Source organism: Leptosomus discolor, chromosome 6 (assembly GCF_034619465.1).
Source record: "Leptosomus discolor isolate bLepDis1 chromosome 6, bLepDis1.hap2, whole genome shotgun sequence".
Taxonomy (NCBI): domain Eukaryota; kingdom Metazoa; phylum Chordata; class Aves; order Leptosomiformes; family Leptosomidae; genus Leptosomus; species Leptosomus discolor.
In genome coordinates, this window is record NC_141396.1 from 166,493 (window position 1) to 183,928 (window position 17,436).

The window sequence follows — 17,436 nt, forward strand, 5'->3', positions numbered from 1 at the left end:
TTTTTAATAGTGCAAGCTAAAGTTTCTCGTTTTCCTGTGGATCCTGATACATTTTGTGTTTTGTTGGAAAAAGTGCATCTTTACAAGCAGGAAAAGATGAAGGGTCATCTTAAACAGACTGCCATTCAAAACTCCCAAGAGTGTGTCTCCAGAACAGATGTGGTAATACATTTGATTACCTTCTATTTAAAACAGGGTGGAAAACATGTACTAAAAAGCTATTACAAACACTTTTCATGCAGAATTTTCAGTTTATTCCAAGTGTAACATCCCTAGTCTTCAAAGTTGCTAAATGCTTTGTGCTCTGCTTCAAAATTTGATCTTACTATGTTGTTCTGTTACTGTTTTCAATGTCATTCAGCAGCTTTGAAATGTTCGGTAGTTTGTCAGAATAGAAAATTGATGCAATTGAGATCAATTTACTTGAAAATGTGCTGTACCTCCAAGATTTGTATTTGCAAATGTGCATTGCCTTTCATATCACATGGAAGCCCCAGGTGTCCCAAGAAAAATAACGGGGTCATAGATCTCAACGCATTAATCAAAATAAAGCTATCTTAGCTGGGGATGTATTACTGATTTCCAACACAGGAAAGTTTCTTTCTAGGGCACACGATATATTTTGGACTATAGCTGTTTATTTGGATCCAAGTTGATCTAAGTCTCTTAGTCACAACATTTTACTTCAGGGACACATCTCATTGGAATTCCAAGTTTGTAGCTATGAACACTCTTAAATTCTAGGTGATAAAAGTTTTCTGTTACTGCAGTAAGGCTTAGTTCTATAAGGACATTGTTTTTCATAGTCAGTGAACACAAGTTGTATAGGTACACTGGAAAAGCCTGCAAATTTCACATAAGCTTTTAAGCTGCAAGGTGACGAAGTTTTCTTCACGACTCTGCATCTTGGCATTCTAATTTACTTTTATTTTGGCTCCATTAGATAAAATCCTGGTTTTTCAATATCAATCAAAATTCTCTGTTAAATATAGAGTATTAAGAAAAGCTAGTATAGACCTATTTCCACCATTAATACAAAGGTAAAAAATATAAATCATACTGAATTTCCTGTACAAGTTTTCATTGTTTTAATCACACAACTTTGACACATCTGGTTCTTGAATTATAATTCTGTTTTATTCATCGTATTAGCTTCTTCCAGTTAAAATACCGATTATTGCAGATGGCCAGCTGTTCTTGTAATGGCAAATTATGTAAAGATTGCTGTAGTTGCATAAGTAAAGAAAAAGGTGATAAGATGTTGGGTAGAACAGGAAAGAAAAAAAAAATGGCTTGGGTTTTCAAAATGCATGTGCTTACACATGTCAGTGATTATGCATGCAACCTGCGCAGAGCCACACAAACAGAGCCTTGGGTGAAAAGTCCGTTCGTTAACACCAACACTCTTTGCTGTTTAGCTGAGCTCGTTTTTCCAGTTAGTGTTTTTATGTCCATCTATATTGGCCTTTAGAAGCTTCAGTTTTTAGTGTCATCTTCTCCTACATGATTCTATTCTCTACTTATCTATTTTCTTCATTCTGATTAGTTTTTTTCCTAAGTTGGCTCCACTGATGTCTCCATAGACTTCCATTTGCTGCTTCTACACTCACCTTGCAGTTTCTATTTACTTCTTAAAGTTGTCCTTTCACAATTTCTTCGTGTTATTGGGAGCACCACTTTATTTTTTCTTTCTGCTGGACTTACGTGCCATTCCCCATTGAAATTGCAGAAGTATATTAATCGCTTAAATAACAAATATTGACATTTTGTACTGGTTGCTATGTCAGAATATTTTGCAAAATGCTGATAGGAGTCCTGTTTTGAAATAAAGTAGTTTTGAAACTGACTTTCTAGATTTATATTTTTCATTTTATGATTTTTGAAATGATTTGATTTAGCCTCTGATTTCACATATTACACCCTCCATCCTTGTTAAATAGCGTTTTGTAAGTATTCTGTTTTTTGTTGCAATGTGTGTGACAGACTCCAACAGAGATAATAGATGATACTGGACATGATTTGACATCAGATTTCTCTGAAATATTAGAAATTATGGAAGAATATCTGAAACCAGTGCTGTCACAGTTTGATTTTTCTGATACTAGGTAAGACATTTAGACTTGTTTTATCATCATTTGTGAAAAGAGAATGGTGACTCAAGTCCTACAAATACAGTAATGGTTTTAGCAAGAATAGACCCTGCTGAATGTACTTTTTACATCTTGAAAGACAGTACATGCAGGATATGCAAGGCTGAGAGGATTGAACCTCAGGATAGACTAATGGCCATTTTGAACAACCACTCTTCTCTAGCTTAATTTATACACTATTGAGTTCAGGATGAAACATTATAATCTAACTAGTTAAGGATGGGATTTCAAAGGCCAGGAACTCCAAAGGGAGTAATACCTTTGTAAAATTTCATTGAGATTGAAGCAGTTTTGTCTTTGTGTTTCCTGTGAAAACTTTTACTTATGTAAGTATTAGTGCTGGTAATATTTACACTGTAATTCCTTTTCCCAGGGAACAGAGCACATCGGTTTCAGCAGCTGAATCAGAAAAAATAAAAGTGAAAGATAAGGACACCAAGCACACTAGAATGTGGGGTATGTGCTCTCATCTCTGTGTGTGTGTGTATATAGACAGATATCAAAATCCTGTCATTTTAGTTTCAGGTTTTTTTGAAGATACGGAGAAGAAAAAGGCTTTAGCAATGGTTTTGTCTGTTTATTTTCTGTATCAAGTCAAGTATTTTAGTCTAATTCCAAAGAGATTATTTACATGCTGGATGGAGCTATCCTTCTGCGTGTCTTTACAGTTTTCCAACCTATATGGGCTTTAGACAGCTAAATAGAATGGCTTTATTACAAACCAATCTCTTCAGGAGAAAGGCCAAAAGAAAGAACTTTCTTAGGTCTGTTGGTCTCTCTTTGTTTTATCTTTTCCTGCTTTTTACTATAGGGACTCTCACAGGTTGTTTGCTTTAATGCAAGCCTAACGCTGGAATGTGTCCCTAAACACATTCCAAGAGGCGAGGCGATCAAGTCCATGGCCTGCTTTGGGGATGAGTTTTTTGCTTTATGGTGGGGAGCAGTGATTTATTTCTCAATTAAAAATTACTAAAAAAATATATACATTTCCCTTTGCTTTTACCTGCAAGAGTGTCTTTCTGCTGTCTGGCAGCTGGCTGCTTCTGTCATTCTCCAAAGACTGAATAACTTGTCTTCTATCTATTTGTGGTTTCTGTGTAGAACAGGAAAATGTTGTCATAATGATATGCAGTACTTTTTTTTTTTTCCTAAATAACATAAACAAAAAGTTTCCTACACAAAGACGCAGTTATTATTGGATAAGAGCTCCTTCTGTTTTTTTAGCCAAACAGTGCTAAGGCAATTTTGCATTTCCAAACATAATTTTCTTGAATACATTGCATACACCTGGACTTCAATCTGATGTGGCTGGCTATTAATACAGAGATATTTTTCCTCTGAAGAATCAGTGCTCACAAGTGCATATGCATAGAAGTTTGACAACACTTTAGGAGTAAAGGTACCAAAAGAAATATTTTTGCATAATGCGCTTAATCCACAGTAAAATGGAGTTTGGGTGTCATACAATAGGGGAAATTTAGGGGTTTACATCTAACTTCAATTATTTATATACATGCTGAGAACTACTAAATCTCAGTTATGTTCTATCACATTTCTTCAGGTACGCCTATGGACTTAGGATTGTGTGTGGTATTACTAGCAGATGCGTTGTTTATGGAATTGCCTTTGGAAGCTCTGACTGTCTTTAAAGAAGAAGGAATAAGTTCTGTATCCAGAGATTTTTCGCTGCAGATTCTCTACAATCGAGTACATCTGGCTAAGTCAGGTGCTATTAAATAAACATTCTTTGTATTAGCATAATGATGAAGCTAACAAGATACTTAAAACTTGAATAATATGAATGATGTCTTATATTTTACTGGAAGACTGCCACATACAATAGGTTTCCAGTATTTTAGGTGGAATGGATAGTACAGTAGACTTATTTCAGTAATGTACAGGCTAATTATAGTTGCAGTGCTAGCTAATTTAAAATAACTTCTACATATTAAAGACTTATGTAAAACTCAGTGCAGTCTAAAATGACTTGCAAAGTTTCAGTGATACGAGTATGGTCTTAAACTCTTTAAAGGTGTTTTAAGCCACCCTGAAAAAAAATGAAGAAAGAATTCAGACTTCTGTTAATTTTCTTTAACTTTAGTGTAAGACATTGTTCAAAATACCAAATGTAAAAAGCTTTCAATCATTAAGCGTTTTTCTCCGTATAGGTAAGATCACATGAAGGGCTCAGGTTAATCCAGCAATTCTTGTGCTATGCATGAACAAAATCAGATCCCACAGGCTGTATGGGCTTCTTGCATTACTGCTGACACTTGCACCCTATGTAAACTGTTCAGTGAAATCAGTTTGTTAAGTGAGGTAGCTGGAGAGTTGGTAGACTTGTCCTTATGGCATCTTAAAAGTCGTTTCTTATTTATTCTAAAAGTGAGTAATAAATGCAGGCACTAAGCCGTTTTTTGTATAAATCAAAGATACCTTCTATTACTGAAGTTAGAATTTGAAGTCACATTTTGCTCATACATAGATAAAAACATGTTTTAACTCAAATTAAATTATTAAAACTACCAGGCCTCAGATAAAAAAATAGGCTAAGTTTAGAAAAATCTCACTCTGTAGCATGAAAGAATTCTGTTCCAGAGAGGTAGTTGCAGCAGACTCCAGTGATAACTGGTTGCGACATGTAATTTGGGTCATAGTCATATATACAGTGAGAAATGGAAGTCAGTTTTCTGTGCTTTTTAAAAATCCCTTGAAGACATAAAAAATCAAATTAAAATATGAAACTTTCTTTTTCCTTTCGATCTCTGCATGTCCCACAGAAGCTTCGGTTATTCCAGTAACATCAACAATGAACAGATACAGCAATAGGCTTAGAAAGTGCTTTGGTAATCACTCTTCAACTCTGTCCTAAATCTGCAATGTAATGAAGCATTTACATGTCTAAGGGATCACATCTCATGCTTGTTTTCCACATTCAAGCCATTATTTTTAGGCAAAAGGGTTTGGGGAATATCCTTGCCTTGCTGTGGTGAGAAATTAATTTTTATCTTTCTAGTTTATTAGGACAGGCTGAGAGCGTTGAGGTTGCTCAGCCTGGAGAAGAGAAGGCTCGGGGAGACCTTAGAGCAGCCTTCAGTGCTGAAAGGGGGCTACAGGAAAGGTGGGGAGGGGCTCTTGATCAGGGAGGGGAGTGATAGGATGAGGGGTAACAATTTCAAAATGAAAGAGGGGAGATTTAGACTAGATATTGGGAAGAAATTCTTTACTGTGAGGGCAGTGAGGCACTGGCATAGATTGCCCAGAGCAATCTTTTCTAAAGCTGCCTGTATCTTAAAAAAAAAAAAAAAATCTGTTCTTTTCAATTCCACAGAGACTGAAATTAAAACAGATGTTGAAATATCTAAGAAAACAAAACTGAAAGCTCATCCAAAGAAGAACATCAAAATGGTGAACTTTCCACATTTTAAAAATAATCTCAGTAGGAGTAGCTCTACTTTTTGTGTGAAAAATGAACTAAAAGTGAAAAGAACTAAAAGTGGTTTGCATAGAAGCTCATTATGTATGCTAGAATTCTGACTTAGAATAAATATCACATAAGTCTGTAAGAAGTTTGCTTCTTGTTGATTTTGCAATAATGACGAGAGTTGTTTCTTCAAAAAATCATGCTCTCTGTGTAAATGTGACATATTTAACAACCCACCAAGGGAGTGCATAAAGTTACTAAAACACTTCCCCAAAAATACAGTGTATTTTATATAGTGTATGCACTAATTTTTATAAATACATAGGTGTGTATGCATATATATCTATGTGCACATGTGTGTATATATATAATGTATGTGTATGCATTGTAGATAATGCAGAATAGCTTATGCTTTTAATTTCCATTGATAATTGAGTATTATGCTGCTTTTAATCCTAGCTTCAAAACTTTAGAACATCTTTTTGTTAGTTGTTTGACATAAAGAATGCAATACTGTTGGTACTTGATTGAGACTTCTGCATGTAATAGAATATGTATTCTTTCTAATTATAGGCACCAGTTAATTGTGATTTACCCTCTAATTGCTTGCCTGTTGATACTCATAATTTTAAATGTATCCTTTCACAAACTATTAGCTGAGTGTATTTTTTGTTGTTTACATTGCATTGTTTACACTTAACTGTTTATTAGATATTGTGGACCCCTATAATGAAGGAAGAGGGGCAGGTAATATATATTAAATAATATTTTCTCCTCAAACTATCTATGGAATTTAGAAATTTTTGTAACATAAAATGAAGTCATTGAAGCAAGATGTTGACAAAAACACTTAGCTTTCATCAGGACAGTACTGCCTGTCAAATGGTGCATCAGTGAAAACATAACCTGTTTCGGGTTGAGGAAAGAAATGAGATTGTCTTATTATTTCTTTCACATCACCAAATATTGACCAAATACTGCTAAGAAAATAATTACTTGAGTAATATTTCGTACTGTATAATCCAATTAAAAAGACACGATTACTTTCAAGAACTTTTTACAGCATTTTTAATTTTTCAAATGTGTGCCGTTAAGATACAGTATCAGTAGTGCGGGGAAGGATATAGGTTGATTGAAAGGATATGGTGCTTTCTATGGTCTTCTTTGTTATACAAGAAATTTGCTTGAAAGCCATGAATGGGCTTGGAACAAACAGTACTGAGTGGAAATGAACTGGGACAGGAGCAGTTGGACTCACCGCACCTATGCAGCAGTTCTCAAGCTAAAGACTAAAAATAAAGCGTGTGTAATACATAGAGTTTTTGCAGTCCTTTGAAAGGTGGAGAGTACTATGATAGACACAAATAGTCCTATATTTGAGATGGTCATTAGTTCCTTTTGGAATGTATATATCAAGGTAGTAGGCATGTACTGTATTAGGATAGAACCAAATAGAAAATAGAACAGAACAGAATAGAATAGAATATTTTCAGTTGGAAGGGACCTACAATGATCATCTAGTCCAACTGCCTGGCCACTCCAGGGCTGGCCAAAAGTTAAAGCGTGTTATTAAGGGCATTGTCCAAAAGCCTCTCAAACCCTGACAGGCTCGAGGCATCGACCACCCCTCCAGGAAGCCTGTTCCGGTGTTTGAACACCCTCTCGGTAAAGAAATGCTTCCCAATGTCCAACCTGAACCTCCCCTGACAGAGCTTTGAGCCATTCCCAGGCATCCTGTCCCTGGATCCCAGGGAGAAGAGACCAGCACCTCCCTCTCCGCATCCCCTCCTTGGGAAGCTGTAGAGAGCAATAAGGTCGCCCCTCAGCCTCCTTCTCTCCAGACTAGACAAACCCCAAGTTCTTCGCTGCTCCCAGGACGACATGCCTCCCAGCCCTGCCAACCAGCTTTGTTGCCCTTCTCTGGACGTACTAATTCAGTCTGACATAAGCAGTTGAAGAATACAATTTTACCTCACTTCTCCCAGTGTGTGCAATAGTTCAACTGATTCACGTTCATTAACCAACTCACATGTATATCAAATGCCAAAAAATGATTTTATGGAGGTTTTTGATTGAGATAGTTAGTAAACCTAAACTCCACACAAAAGAAGCTACTGAACAATCATAATAGACTATACCTCCATACATTTGCAGTTTCACCTTCACAGTTTACCACGTGCTCAGTATTTGTCTCTAGAGTGTATCTTTAATTTACAGTAGTATGAAAATGTAGTCAAAAAAGAGAAGATGAATTATCATTAAATATGCAATGTCCTTGGAGAGCAGAGGTGGGTTTGGAGTCTTGCTTTTGGAAATCAGGGGTCTGAAAACTCATTTTCTCCATCTACATAAGTCCTCTCTGAGCTTCTGGAAGAGAACTGTATGAGCAGTGCTGGTGTTTTCAACTGAGTGTATGCTTTATGCTTTCCTCAGGGTATCTAGAATTTTTTCTATGTGCTTTTAAAGCCTTTAACCTGTGTACCAAATAATCCTTGTCAGTTATAAAATATACCTTTCAAATGGGAATTATGAAGAATTTTACTTCAAAAATGTCACAGTTGCTACAGTTTAAAAAGCCAGATTTAGGTTTCAGAAAACTTAAAATGTGATGACGGCCTAACCCCCCATAAATATTATGTTTTCATTTTCAAATGATTGAAATTAAGATTGCCTACTGTTGTTTGTAGCATGTGAAGCTCACAATGGTGAAATTCTATTGTTACAGAAGCTTTAAGTCCTTCCCAAAAACTAAAGGAAATCCTAGAAAAATACCGTGACCTATTTACTCTACAGTGGGAAGGAGTTATTTGCGACATGCATGTTCCAAGGTTTGTAATGTTCTGTCTGCTTTCATGTTTTATCTGTATTTCTTTTTTTAAATTTTGCCTATTCCTTGAGGCTTCAGTCATAAAATAGGGTCATGTTTTGCTGAGCTGGTAAACACATAGCTAACCATTGTCTTTGTTTCAAATGCACATTTAGATTTGTAGACAGAATATTTTAGGGATCTGAAATACAGTACCACAAAGCAATTTAGATAGGTTGGTTGCATCAGAGTTGCTGTATATGTAGATAATCCAATTTTGACAAAAAGTCTCCTGGTAACTCCAAGTATTAAAAACTATAGCATCTCCATGCACATTGAGTCATCTGTGAAATTTGTGCACAGATTTCAGAAGCAAAGTAGTGAAGGTACATCTCACAGTTTACAATTTCAAATGTCTGATCATGAAACTAATACCATTTTATGGAGTGTATTCATAAACACACTTTGTTCTTTATAGAAGTACTTTACTTTTAGATCATAGCAATAGAGGGCCAAAAGGGATCTCATGAGTTTAAGCATGGCAAGTCCTATAAGTGAGTCAACACAGTCATCACTGGACCTTCCTTTATAACTGATAGTTTCATTGGTCCTTTGAAATCTTCTCTACTTGGGTAAAATCACTGTGTAGGCAGTCTAGTGTGTCTTCGTAACAATTACAAAGATTGTTACCTGTTAGCAAATTGCATAGTTTTTGCTGCCAGCTAGGCTGATTATTCGCCTCTCTTTTCAAAATCTTAATTTCTTTGTATCCTGATGGGTGCATGCATGCACCCTCCCATTGAATGTTAGACTAAATACTGTTATTTTGAAGCTGTACAATGCATACATTGACGGGTTTTTTTGGGTTTTGTTTGTTTTTTTGGTAGGAGAGCCTGATATTTATCGAAAAATACACTATGATGTTGTTTACTATGAGATGTTACTAAACTAAGTATACCTTTGTATTAAAATAGTAATTATTAATAGTCCATATGAGTTATTACACTTTCCATAGAATTCTGCAGTCTTTCTTGTCTCCTTGCTTTGTCTGCTGACTTTTCTTGTAAATATTTTTGAAGTAAATAACACTGAAGCATCTGCTATGCATAATTCCTGAAAAATATTCTTGTAAAATACTAAACCAAAAGTAACTCACTTCCTTTCTTCTTCATTCCTTTCAGCCAAGCTGAATGGGAGCAGCTGCTGACAAACTGCAGTGCATTTCTGTTCTATGGGATGGAGAGATTCATGTCTCATATTTTACTCAACAGACTGGTTGCTATGAATATACCAAGTGAGATAAGCAAACTGATTTTTTTTTTTTTTTAATTACACCACCTTTTGTTCCCAGTTGTGTTTGTTTATACTGTATCATTAGCACAGTATCAATGTTAGCAGTTAAGGGCTTTTTTCAAGATCCAGAGTTTTAATAGGAAAAAACTTTGCATTGTGTAGATTTTTATTCTGTTGCACAGCTTTCTTGTTATTTCTCACAAATAAGTGTAGTCCTTCTCCACTTCCAAATGTTGGAATTTCTTAAGTTCCAAAAATGGAGTCATTGTGGGATGGGTTTCCCGGTAACTCGTCTCCTTTTCTATGGAATTTAGTGTTTGATAGCAAAGTATTTTTTGTTGTTAAGAACAACCTCTGCAGTACCACTTCTCCAAATTTCTCAGTCTCCACTCAGGCAAAGCAGAATTGTCTTTCAAGGCTGGATTAATGCTGAATGATTACTCTGGTATTATGGAACATTTGTAGACTCTGAGAAGGTGGGGGTTTTTCTCTGCTTCTGCACAACTAATTAGTCTTCCTGGTGTTGTAGTGTAAGGCTTAGGTTCAGGTCTGGTTTTTTTGGATTCACAATCTTCCTTTCTTCTCCTGTTCCTCTTGCACATCTGGCAGAAGCTCAGCTTTGGAGTGGTGCTGAATTTGTCAGGGTAGCTGAACTGCTATATTGCTATATTGTGTTGAGATGTAAAATTGAGAAGGAAGTACACATCAGATTGTGAAGTCCTGAAAAGCAACAGGAAGCTTCTTCAGGAGTTGGGAGGTGATCGTTCCCCTGTCTCTGCATTGGTGAGGCCACACCTTGAGTGCTGTGTTCGGTTTTGGGCACCTCAATACAAGAAAGACATCGAGGTGCTGAAGAGAGTGCAGGGAAGGGCAAGAAAGCTGGTGAAAGGCCTAGAGAATAAATCTTATGAAGAGAGATTGAGGGAACTGGGGCTATTTAGTCTTAAGAAAAGGAGGCTGAGGGGAGATCTTATTGCTCTCTACAGCTACCTGAGAGGAATTGCAGAGGGGTAGGTGCTGGGCTCTTCTCACAGATAATTAATGATAGAGCAAGAGGGAACGGACTCAAGCTGCACCACAGTAGGTTTCGGCTAGACATTAGGAAAAATTTGTTCACTGGAAGAGTTGTCAGGCATTGGAATAGGCTGCCCAGGGAGGTGGTTGTGTCACCATCCCTTAATGTGTGTAAAGGTCGTTCACATGTGGTGCTTGGCGATATGGTTTAGGGGTGTATGTGGTAGAGAAGGTTTGATGGTTGGACTTGATGATCTCGGAGGTCTTTTCCGACCTGAGTGATTCTGTGATTCTATGAAGCGTTGATTTTCAAAGTGATTTAAACATATATATGTAAATATTACTGAAAATGAGGAAAATATGTCTTCCTATATACATTGGTCACTCTTGAATATGAGGTTTCAGATGTCCGTATGCCAGATATTTACAGGTCTGGCAACTGTTGGAAAGTTACTGAGCACCTCGTTAACCCTTACCCTGTCTGTGTCCTGCTCATAAAATATGCCAGGATTAGTTCTCCAGTGCATCTTCTTTCCTTTAATGGAGAACAGACTAATTTCAAATGTATTGATTTTAGTCCTCAAAGGATTGTTCTGTTTTCTGACCACCTACACAACTTTTACTTGTTAGCTGGTAAAATTACTGTTGTCTTGCAGACTGAGTTTAAATCTATTGTAGAGCCAATCTTCATGTTAAGAGTACTTTTATTAATAACTATTAACTATGAGGTTTCTAAGGGCTCTAACCTGGACCAAATATTATTAAATATTGTTGTTGATCATTTACATGATGAAATAGAATATATCATTGCTGAACCTAGGTATGAGACCAGGCTGAGAAAGACAATGAGGTGGTTCAGCAGCTCCTGAAATGCAGGATTAGAATGCAAATTAACCTTGCTTTATAGGGATAATTAATAGGGGGTAAATCAGGAGAGGCTAGAGGGAGGAGTTCTGCTTAAGCAGAGATAATCAGTTAAATGTAAGAGGCAGAACTACAGAACAGAGTCAAGAGGTGGTTCACAAATTAAATGTCATCTTGCTAGGGGGAAAAAAAACTAAGTTCAGTATAGGTGTAATTATAGAGGAGTGTCATTCACAAGGTATATACAATAATTCCCCACACTACTTAGTTTGCGAAGGTCTCTACTGAAGAAGAATAGTGAGAACATTAAGAGTGGTCAGACGGCCATACCACAGATTTGTGTGCAGTTTTATTAATAAACATGTATGTGCATTCACACGTATATACACATATGAAACATACTTTAGGAGGAAAGATTGACAGATCGAGGGGAGACATGACAATAGTTCTCAAGTATGTCAAAAGCTTTCCGAGCAGAAAGGTGATTTACTTCTCATCTGCTTGGGTTAGAAGAAGCAGCAACAGATTTAAGCAGCAAACCAAACAGTAGGGAAAGCTTTTTAATTCTAAAAATAATCTTATTTCACTGGAGGCCTTTAAGGAAAATAAGCAATGTTTGAGATGTAACTTGGTCCTAACTTGTGGACAGGAGCTGCAGTAGATAACATTTCCATACCCCCGTCTTAGAAGAATTTATGACTGCGGAATTGAGTCATACAGATCATTAGCCTGTAATGAGATGATATGTGGACTTCATTATTAGTTATACTAAGGTGGCACAAGAGAAAAACCTGCAAAATACTGTGGAAAAGTTATATCAAATAGTGTTAGGATGACTTTATTAATCTTCTATTACTTAATACTTGACAATTTTGGCTGAAATACATAAAATTAATATTAGTTGTTCTGTGTTCAAGAAAGTCAATGATTTAAGAAAGGCCTGATTTACATATATTTATTATGTTGGGCATTATTATTAGTGCAAATACCATTGCTGTAATATACTTTTTTCCAGAGTGCCATTTGATGATACTTCTAGATCTGGTGCGATCAAAGCAAAGTTATCAAAGAATTACAAGCTCTGATACCCACAAAAGGTAGGATAAAGTTTATTTCAGTAAAGTCCACAAGAAGACAGAGTATTTTTATTTCAGAGCAAAGTTAAAATTTTGGGTTATAAATATTCTCATTTACTTCTGCAAGTAGAAGGGCTCATATCTACACTTAAGGGAGAAGTTAGTCTCTTTATCTTGTAGATTCGTTCTTTACATAGGGCTAAATGGGATAAAAGCTCTGTTACAAGGCAATGATCAAGAAAATACGACACGGAAACATTGCTATATTACACATACCTCCCAATTCTGAGTTCAAGATTCTCGAAATGTTCTAATTAAATATATAAAACTTTAACAGAGTCCATCTGAGGTTTCATACACTGAACAGTTTAACAACTAAACAGTTTTTTATTTAAATAAATTATTGTGGCATGTTAAATAACCAGTTCAGAATCTTTAATATTTTTAATTAGAGCTTTTTTAGCCCTAAAAAGGTCTCAGTATTTTCCTTGCTTTCAAGTTGACAGGTGGCAGAGGTTATATACTTTTATTGTATGTCCATTATGAATTCTTGGCAGATGGCATGCGACAAATAAATAACTTTTAAGGCATTAAAAGCAAGAAGAATAGTTTCAATGTCCTAATTTTATTAATGAGTTATTTAGATAGATAACCCAGTTATACTCTCAAGGGACAAAAGACCTTGCAGAGAGATGTAGGTAGATTGGAGCGCTGGGCATGAAATTTTAACAATTTAACAATTCCTAATGCCTGATTCTGCACCGGGGACAGAGTAACAGTGGGCACAAGTATAAATTGGGACACGAGTGGCTGCAGAGCAGCCCCGCGGAAAGGGACCTGGGGGTACTGGTTGGCAGCAGCTCAGTAGGAGCCAGTAGCGTGCCCTGGCACCAAGAGGGCAAACGGCATCCTGGAGCGTGTCAAACACAGCATGACCAGATGGCTGAAAGACTTGATTGTCCCGATGTATTTATCGTTGGTGTGGCCTCACCTGGAATACTGTGTGCAGCGCTGGGCCCCACCATTTCAGAAGGATGTTAAGGTCCTTGAATGCGTCCAGAGGAGGGCAACAAAGCTGGTGACAGGGCTGGGAGGCATGTCATCCTGGGAGCAGCTAAGAACTCAGGGTTTGTCTAGTCTGGAGAGAAGGAGGCTGAGGGGCGACCTGATTGCTCTCTACAGCTTCCCAAGGAGGGGATGCGGAGAGGGAGGTGCTGGTCTCTTCTCCCTGGGATCCAGGGACAGGATGCCTGGGAATGGCTCAAAGCTCTGTCAGGGGAGGTTCAGGCTGGACATTGGGAAGCATTTCTTTACCGAGAGGGTGTTCAAACACCGGAACAGGCTTCCTGGAGGGGTGGTCGATGCCTCGAGCCTGTCAGGGTTTGAGAGGCTTTTGGACAATGCCCTTAATAACACGCTTTAACTTTTGGCCAGCCCTGGAGTGGTCTAGATGATCATTGTAGGTCCCTTCCAACTGAAAATACTCTGTTCGGTTCTTTTCTCTTAACACAGACTATATCAAAATGTATGTACTTTTATTATGTCATTTTTGGGGCTGCTGTAGTTCTGCAGCCAACTGAATTTTATATCCAATCCTGTTAGGGCTGTATAAATACCTCTCAACTTTTTTGATTATTTGTTCCATGAAAAAGAAATAGAAAAAAGTCTTCTCTTCTGTTTAATCAAAGCAACAATATGTAAGTTAAAATGAATTGTGTGTAAGATAGGTTATACACACGTCTACATATGTAAATATGCAGATTTCTGAGTGTTTAATCAACCTCCTGGTGTTTTCATTTTTAATATCCTTTTTCACCTCCCCCAAACAGCCATGTCTTAAAACAAAACAAAAGAGGATTCCTTAAGCTAGATTTCCAACCCTGAACTTCTGAGGTCTCACTTTAATGGACTGGTGAATTTATCAATAGGACTTATATGTTTAAGCCTGACAGCTTCAAGAAAGTTAAGAACAACATTCAGTTAGAACTAAATCAGAGAACTCCATAGACAATAGAGCATTTCCCCAAAAGATTACAGAAAACTTTAATTATCATCTTCTGATAAAGTTACCATGAAAAGCAGAGGCTAATAAAAACAAAATTTAGCCTTCAATTTACTGCAGTTCTAACCCTACAGAGTGTCACTCCCCTCCCCTAACTAAAACAATAATACCAAAGATACTCAGTTAAATACGCAGCAATTAAAAAATCTAATCACACTTCACAGGTGATTTGCTTTTAAGCCTCCAAATTAATGCCACATTTATGGCAGAGTGAGCTTTCAGTTCCTACAAAATTTTGTGTTTCCTTTAGCAGCTTAAGCAGAACTAAACAAGTTTTTTCACCTGATTGCCAACATTTTGACTATCTTATAAAGGGTATTCTGCAGTATTTTGTAAAAGTTAGTGTGTTACTCCTCCTTTCACATTTCCAGAGATGCCCAGAACAATAATATGACAGGGAGCAATCCGCATGGTAAAATTACCTCATGAAAAGATGTAGAAAGTAAGTTACCTAAATTTTTTGTATTCAAGTTAAGGTGCTGTGTGAATCTTAGAAAACACTTTATGCTCAGCATACAAGAAAATGCAGTCTGTCATTCTCTTTCCCCTTCTGTTAAGAAGCGTTGTATATTTAGTTATATTTTTTGATTTATTGTGTGCATTTTTAGATTATTGATCTCATACTTTTGATTTTCTTTAGTTGTCTACATATTGCTATAGAGAGACCAACAGAGACAGCAATGCTTCTAAGCCTTACTGGTGTTCGTTCTATAATAGCCAACCAGTGGTACACTACCTCGCACGAGAATGCAGAAAGACTAGATATTTTGTGCGAGAGTAAGTATTTGTATTCGTCTTCGTTTGCATGTATTTCGGATGTTTGTATGGAGTGTGTGTATCTACTTGTCTCCCATCTCTCCTCTTTCTTTGCTCCTCACCAAATTTTGCCTGGAGTTTCCATAGGAGGTAAACTGCATTCAGGAGCCACTGTGTTGTTGATGGGTTGATCTTTCAAACAGAACAGTAAACTACTAAAATCACTTTTAGTGGGGGAGTTGTTTATCATCACATGGTAAGAGCAGGATTTCTGTGTTGAGGAGCAGAGCCCCAGGACTTGGCAGTCTGTCGTTACATAAACTATGGGGAGAGCAAAAGCTGGAGATAATTCACATCTTCAGAGACAGAAAACTAAATCTGTGAAGATATCCTTTTTCATTCAGTTTTAAATGTGAAGACACCAGGCTGTATGTTTGATAATTCCTTGTTTTTCTAAACTTTCTTTAAAAACTCACAGAAACTAACATTTCTTTCCAGATTTGTTGAACATTGGTAGAACAGCTGGGCAGACAGTCCGTGTTCTTCAAAAGAGTAAGATTCACAGGGAAAAGGATTCCACTGAAAGTAAGAATTAAAAAGCTTAGTGCAAAAGCTGGCAGTGCATGTTGACTAGAACCTGGTAGACCTATGGGTAGTTCACAGGTGTAAGTGAAATCTTTCAGATGAGCTATGACAAATTTTTGTGACACTTCTTACAAGAATTGAGAGTGGGAAGACCACTGATACAATATTATAATTGGAGTAGCTGTATTTTGCATATGTAAAATTTGGGGGGAGACTTTGTCATAGCTGTCCAAAAGCTAAAATTTACGCTCCACTGAACCATTACAAAATGAAGTAGTGTGACTGAAAAATGACATCAGGGGCATGACACGAACAATATAAATGGTATGGATTATAGACTGCAAAAAAGTAAGTTGAACCTGCAGTGATTAGACAGTCTGCATTGTAAAGGGCACACTATATAGATGAAATTCCACCTGGCATCTTGTTGGAGAGCGGAGGAGGATATTTGAGTAAAAACTTTTAATAAAGTGTTTATAAAATTATATAGATATTTTTCGTTGTATGGGACTTACGTCTTAAAATGAGTAAATAAAATAAATTTTTATTATAACTTACACTGTCAGAGAATTGAAGAGGGAGAAAGAGTTCAGATCATAAATGTTGCCTAGTAGCCTGTTTTTTCAGAAAACGCTTCTTGGATATAGTGGCAGTTATTAATATTATAAAAAGAATGTAAAAGAACCACAAATATTCATCAAAGAGAAGGTGTGATAAAATACTGCACTTAAAGCATTCTTATATTCAGTCGTGTTCAGAAATAATACTGTTTTTAAAATATTTTTATAGTGGAAGAGGATTCTCACAGCAATCCTGGAGACAGAGCAGAAGAACAGACCATTCACACTTCCTCAAATCTTTCTGCAACTCATCCATCGTTTTTTAATTGTGTGCTATATGGTTTACCCAACATAATTATGATGTAATTTGCGTCAGACTTTTTATGCTAGGAATGCCACTGCACTGTGCATAAGGCACACTTTGCATTTAAAGGTGTGGCAGATACTCACTTCTGTATGGCCCAAGGAGAGGTGAGTTTTTTGTATGTTTTGCTGACAGACTGATTTCTGTTTCAGATGTAAACAGTTTCCTATTAGAGTAAGTGTCAGGAAAATATCGAAGAGCATTTATTTTAGAGATTTCAGTTAGTACTCTAAGGTTTTCTGAACTCAGTGAATCCCTTAAATGAATTTGGTGAATATCAACACATCTTAAAGGAAATTAGGCTAGTATTTTGGGGCGTTTATGCATGAGTAGAATTGGAATGTGTAATTGTCAATACTTCCATTTGGAAAATGGAGGGTTTTCCTTGATGTATTTTATTTTTACATGGAAGATTTATCAGGAGCATAGCTGAAAAATTTGCCAAGTCACCTTTTTCTGAGTGAATTGATTTTTAACTTTTT

The 17,436-nt window shown here is 36.7% G+C and overlaps 1 protein-coding gene across 1 annotated transcript in view; it reads left to right on the top strand.

The window, feature by feature from the left end:
• The window catches only part of CFAP46 (cilia and flagella associated protein 46), an 82,235-nt gene extending 65,279 nt beyond the window's left edge, over positions 1 to 16,956 (top strand). The window contains exons 48-60 of the mRNA XM_086466736.1: positions 11 to 162; positions 1,984 to 2,105; positions 2,524 to 2,606; positions 3,712 to 3,876; positions 5,482 to 5,558; positions 6,148 to 6,208; positions 6,286 to 6,321; positions 8,300 to 8,402; positions 9,562 to 9,674; positions 12,567 to 12,648; positions 15,330 to 15,466; positions 15,944 to 16,030; positions 16,820 to 16,956. Of these exons, the coding sequence (XP_086322862.1) occupies positions 11 to 162; positions 1,984 to 2,105; positions 2,524 to 2,606; positions 3,712 to 3,876; positions 5,482 to 5,558; positions 6,148 to 6,208; positions 6,286 to 6,321; positions 8,300 to 8,402; positions 9,562 to 9,674; positions 12,567 to 12,648; positions 15,330 to 15,466; positions 15,944 to 16,030; positions 16,820 to 16,956 (1,355 nt within the window). The remainder of the gene's footprint in view (positions 1 to 10; positions 163 to 1,983; positions 2,106 to 2,523; positions 2,607 to 3,711; positions 3,877 to 5,481; positions 5,559 to 6,147; positions 6,209 to 6,285; positions 6,322 to 8,299; positions 8,403 to 9,561; positions 9,675 to 12,566; positions 12,649 to 15,329; positions 15,467 to 15,943; positions 16,031 to 16,819) is intronic.
• Positions 16,957 to 17,436: the final 480 nt, after the last annotated feature.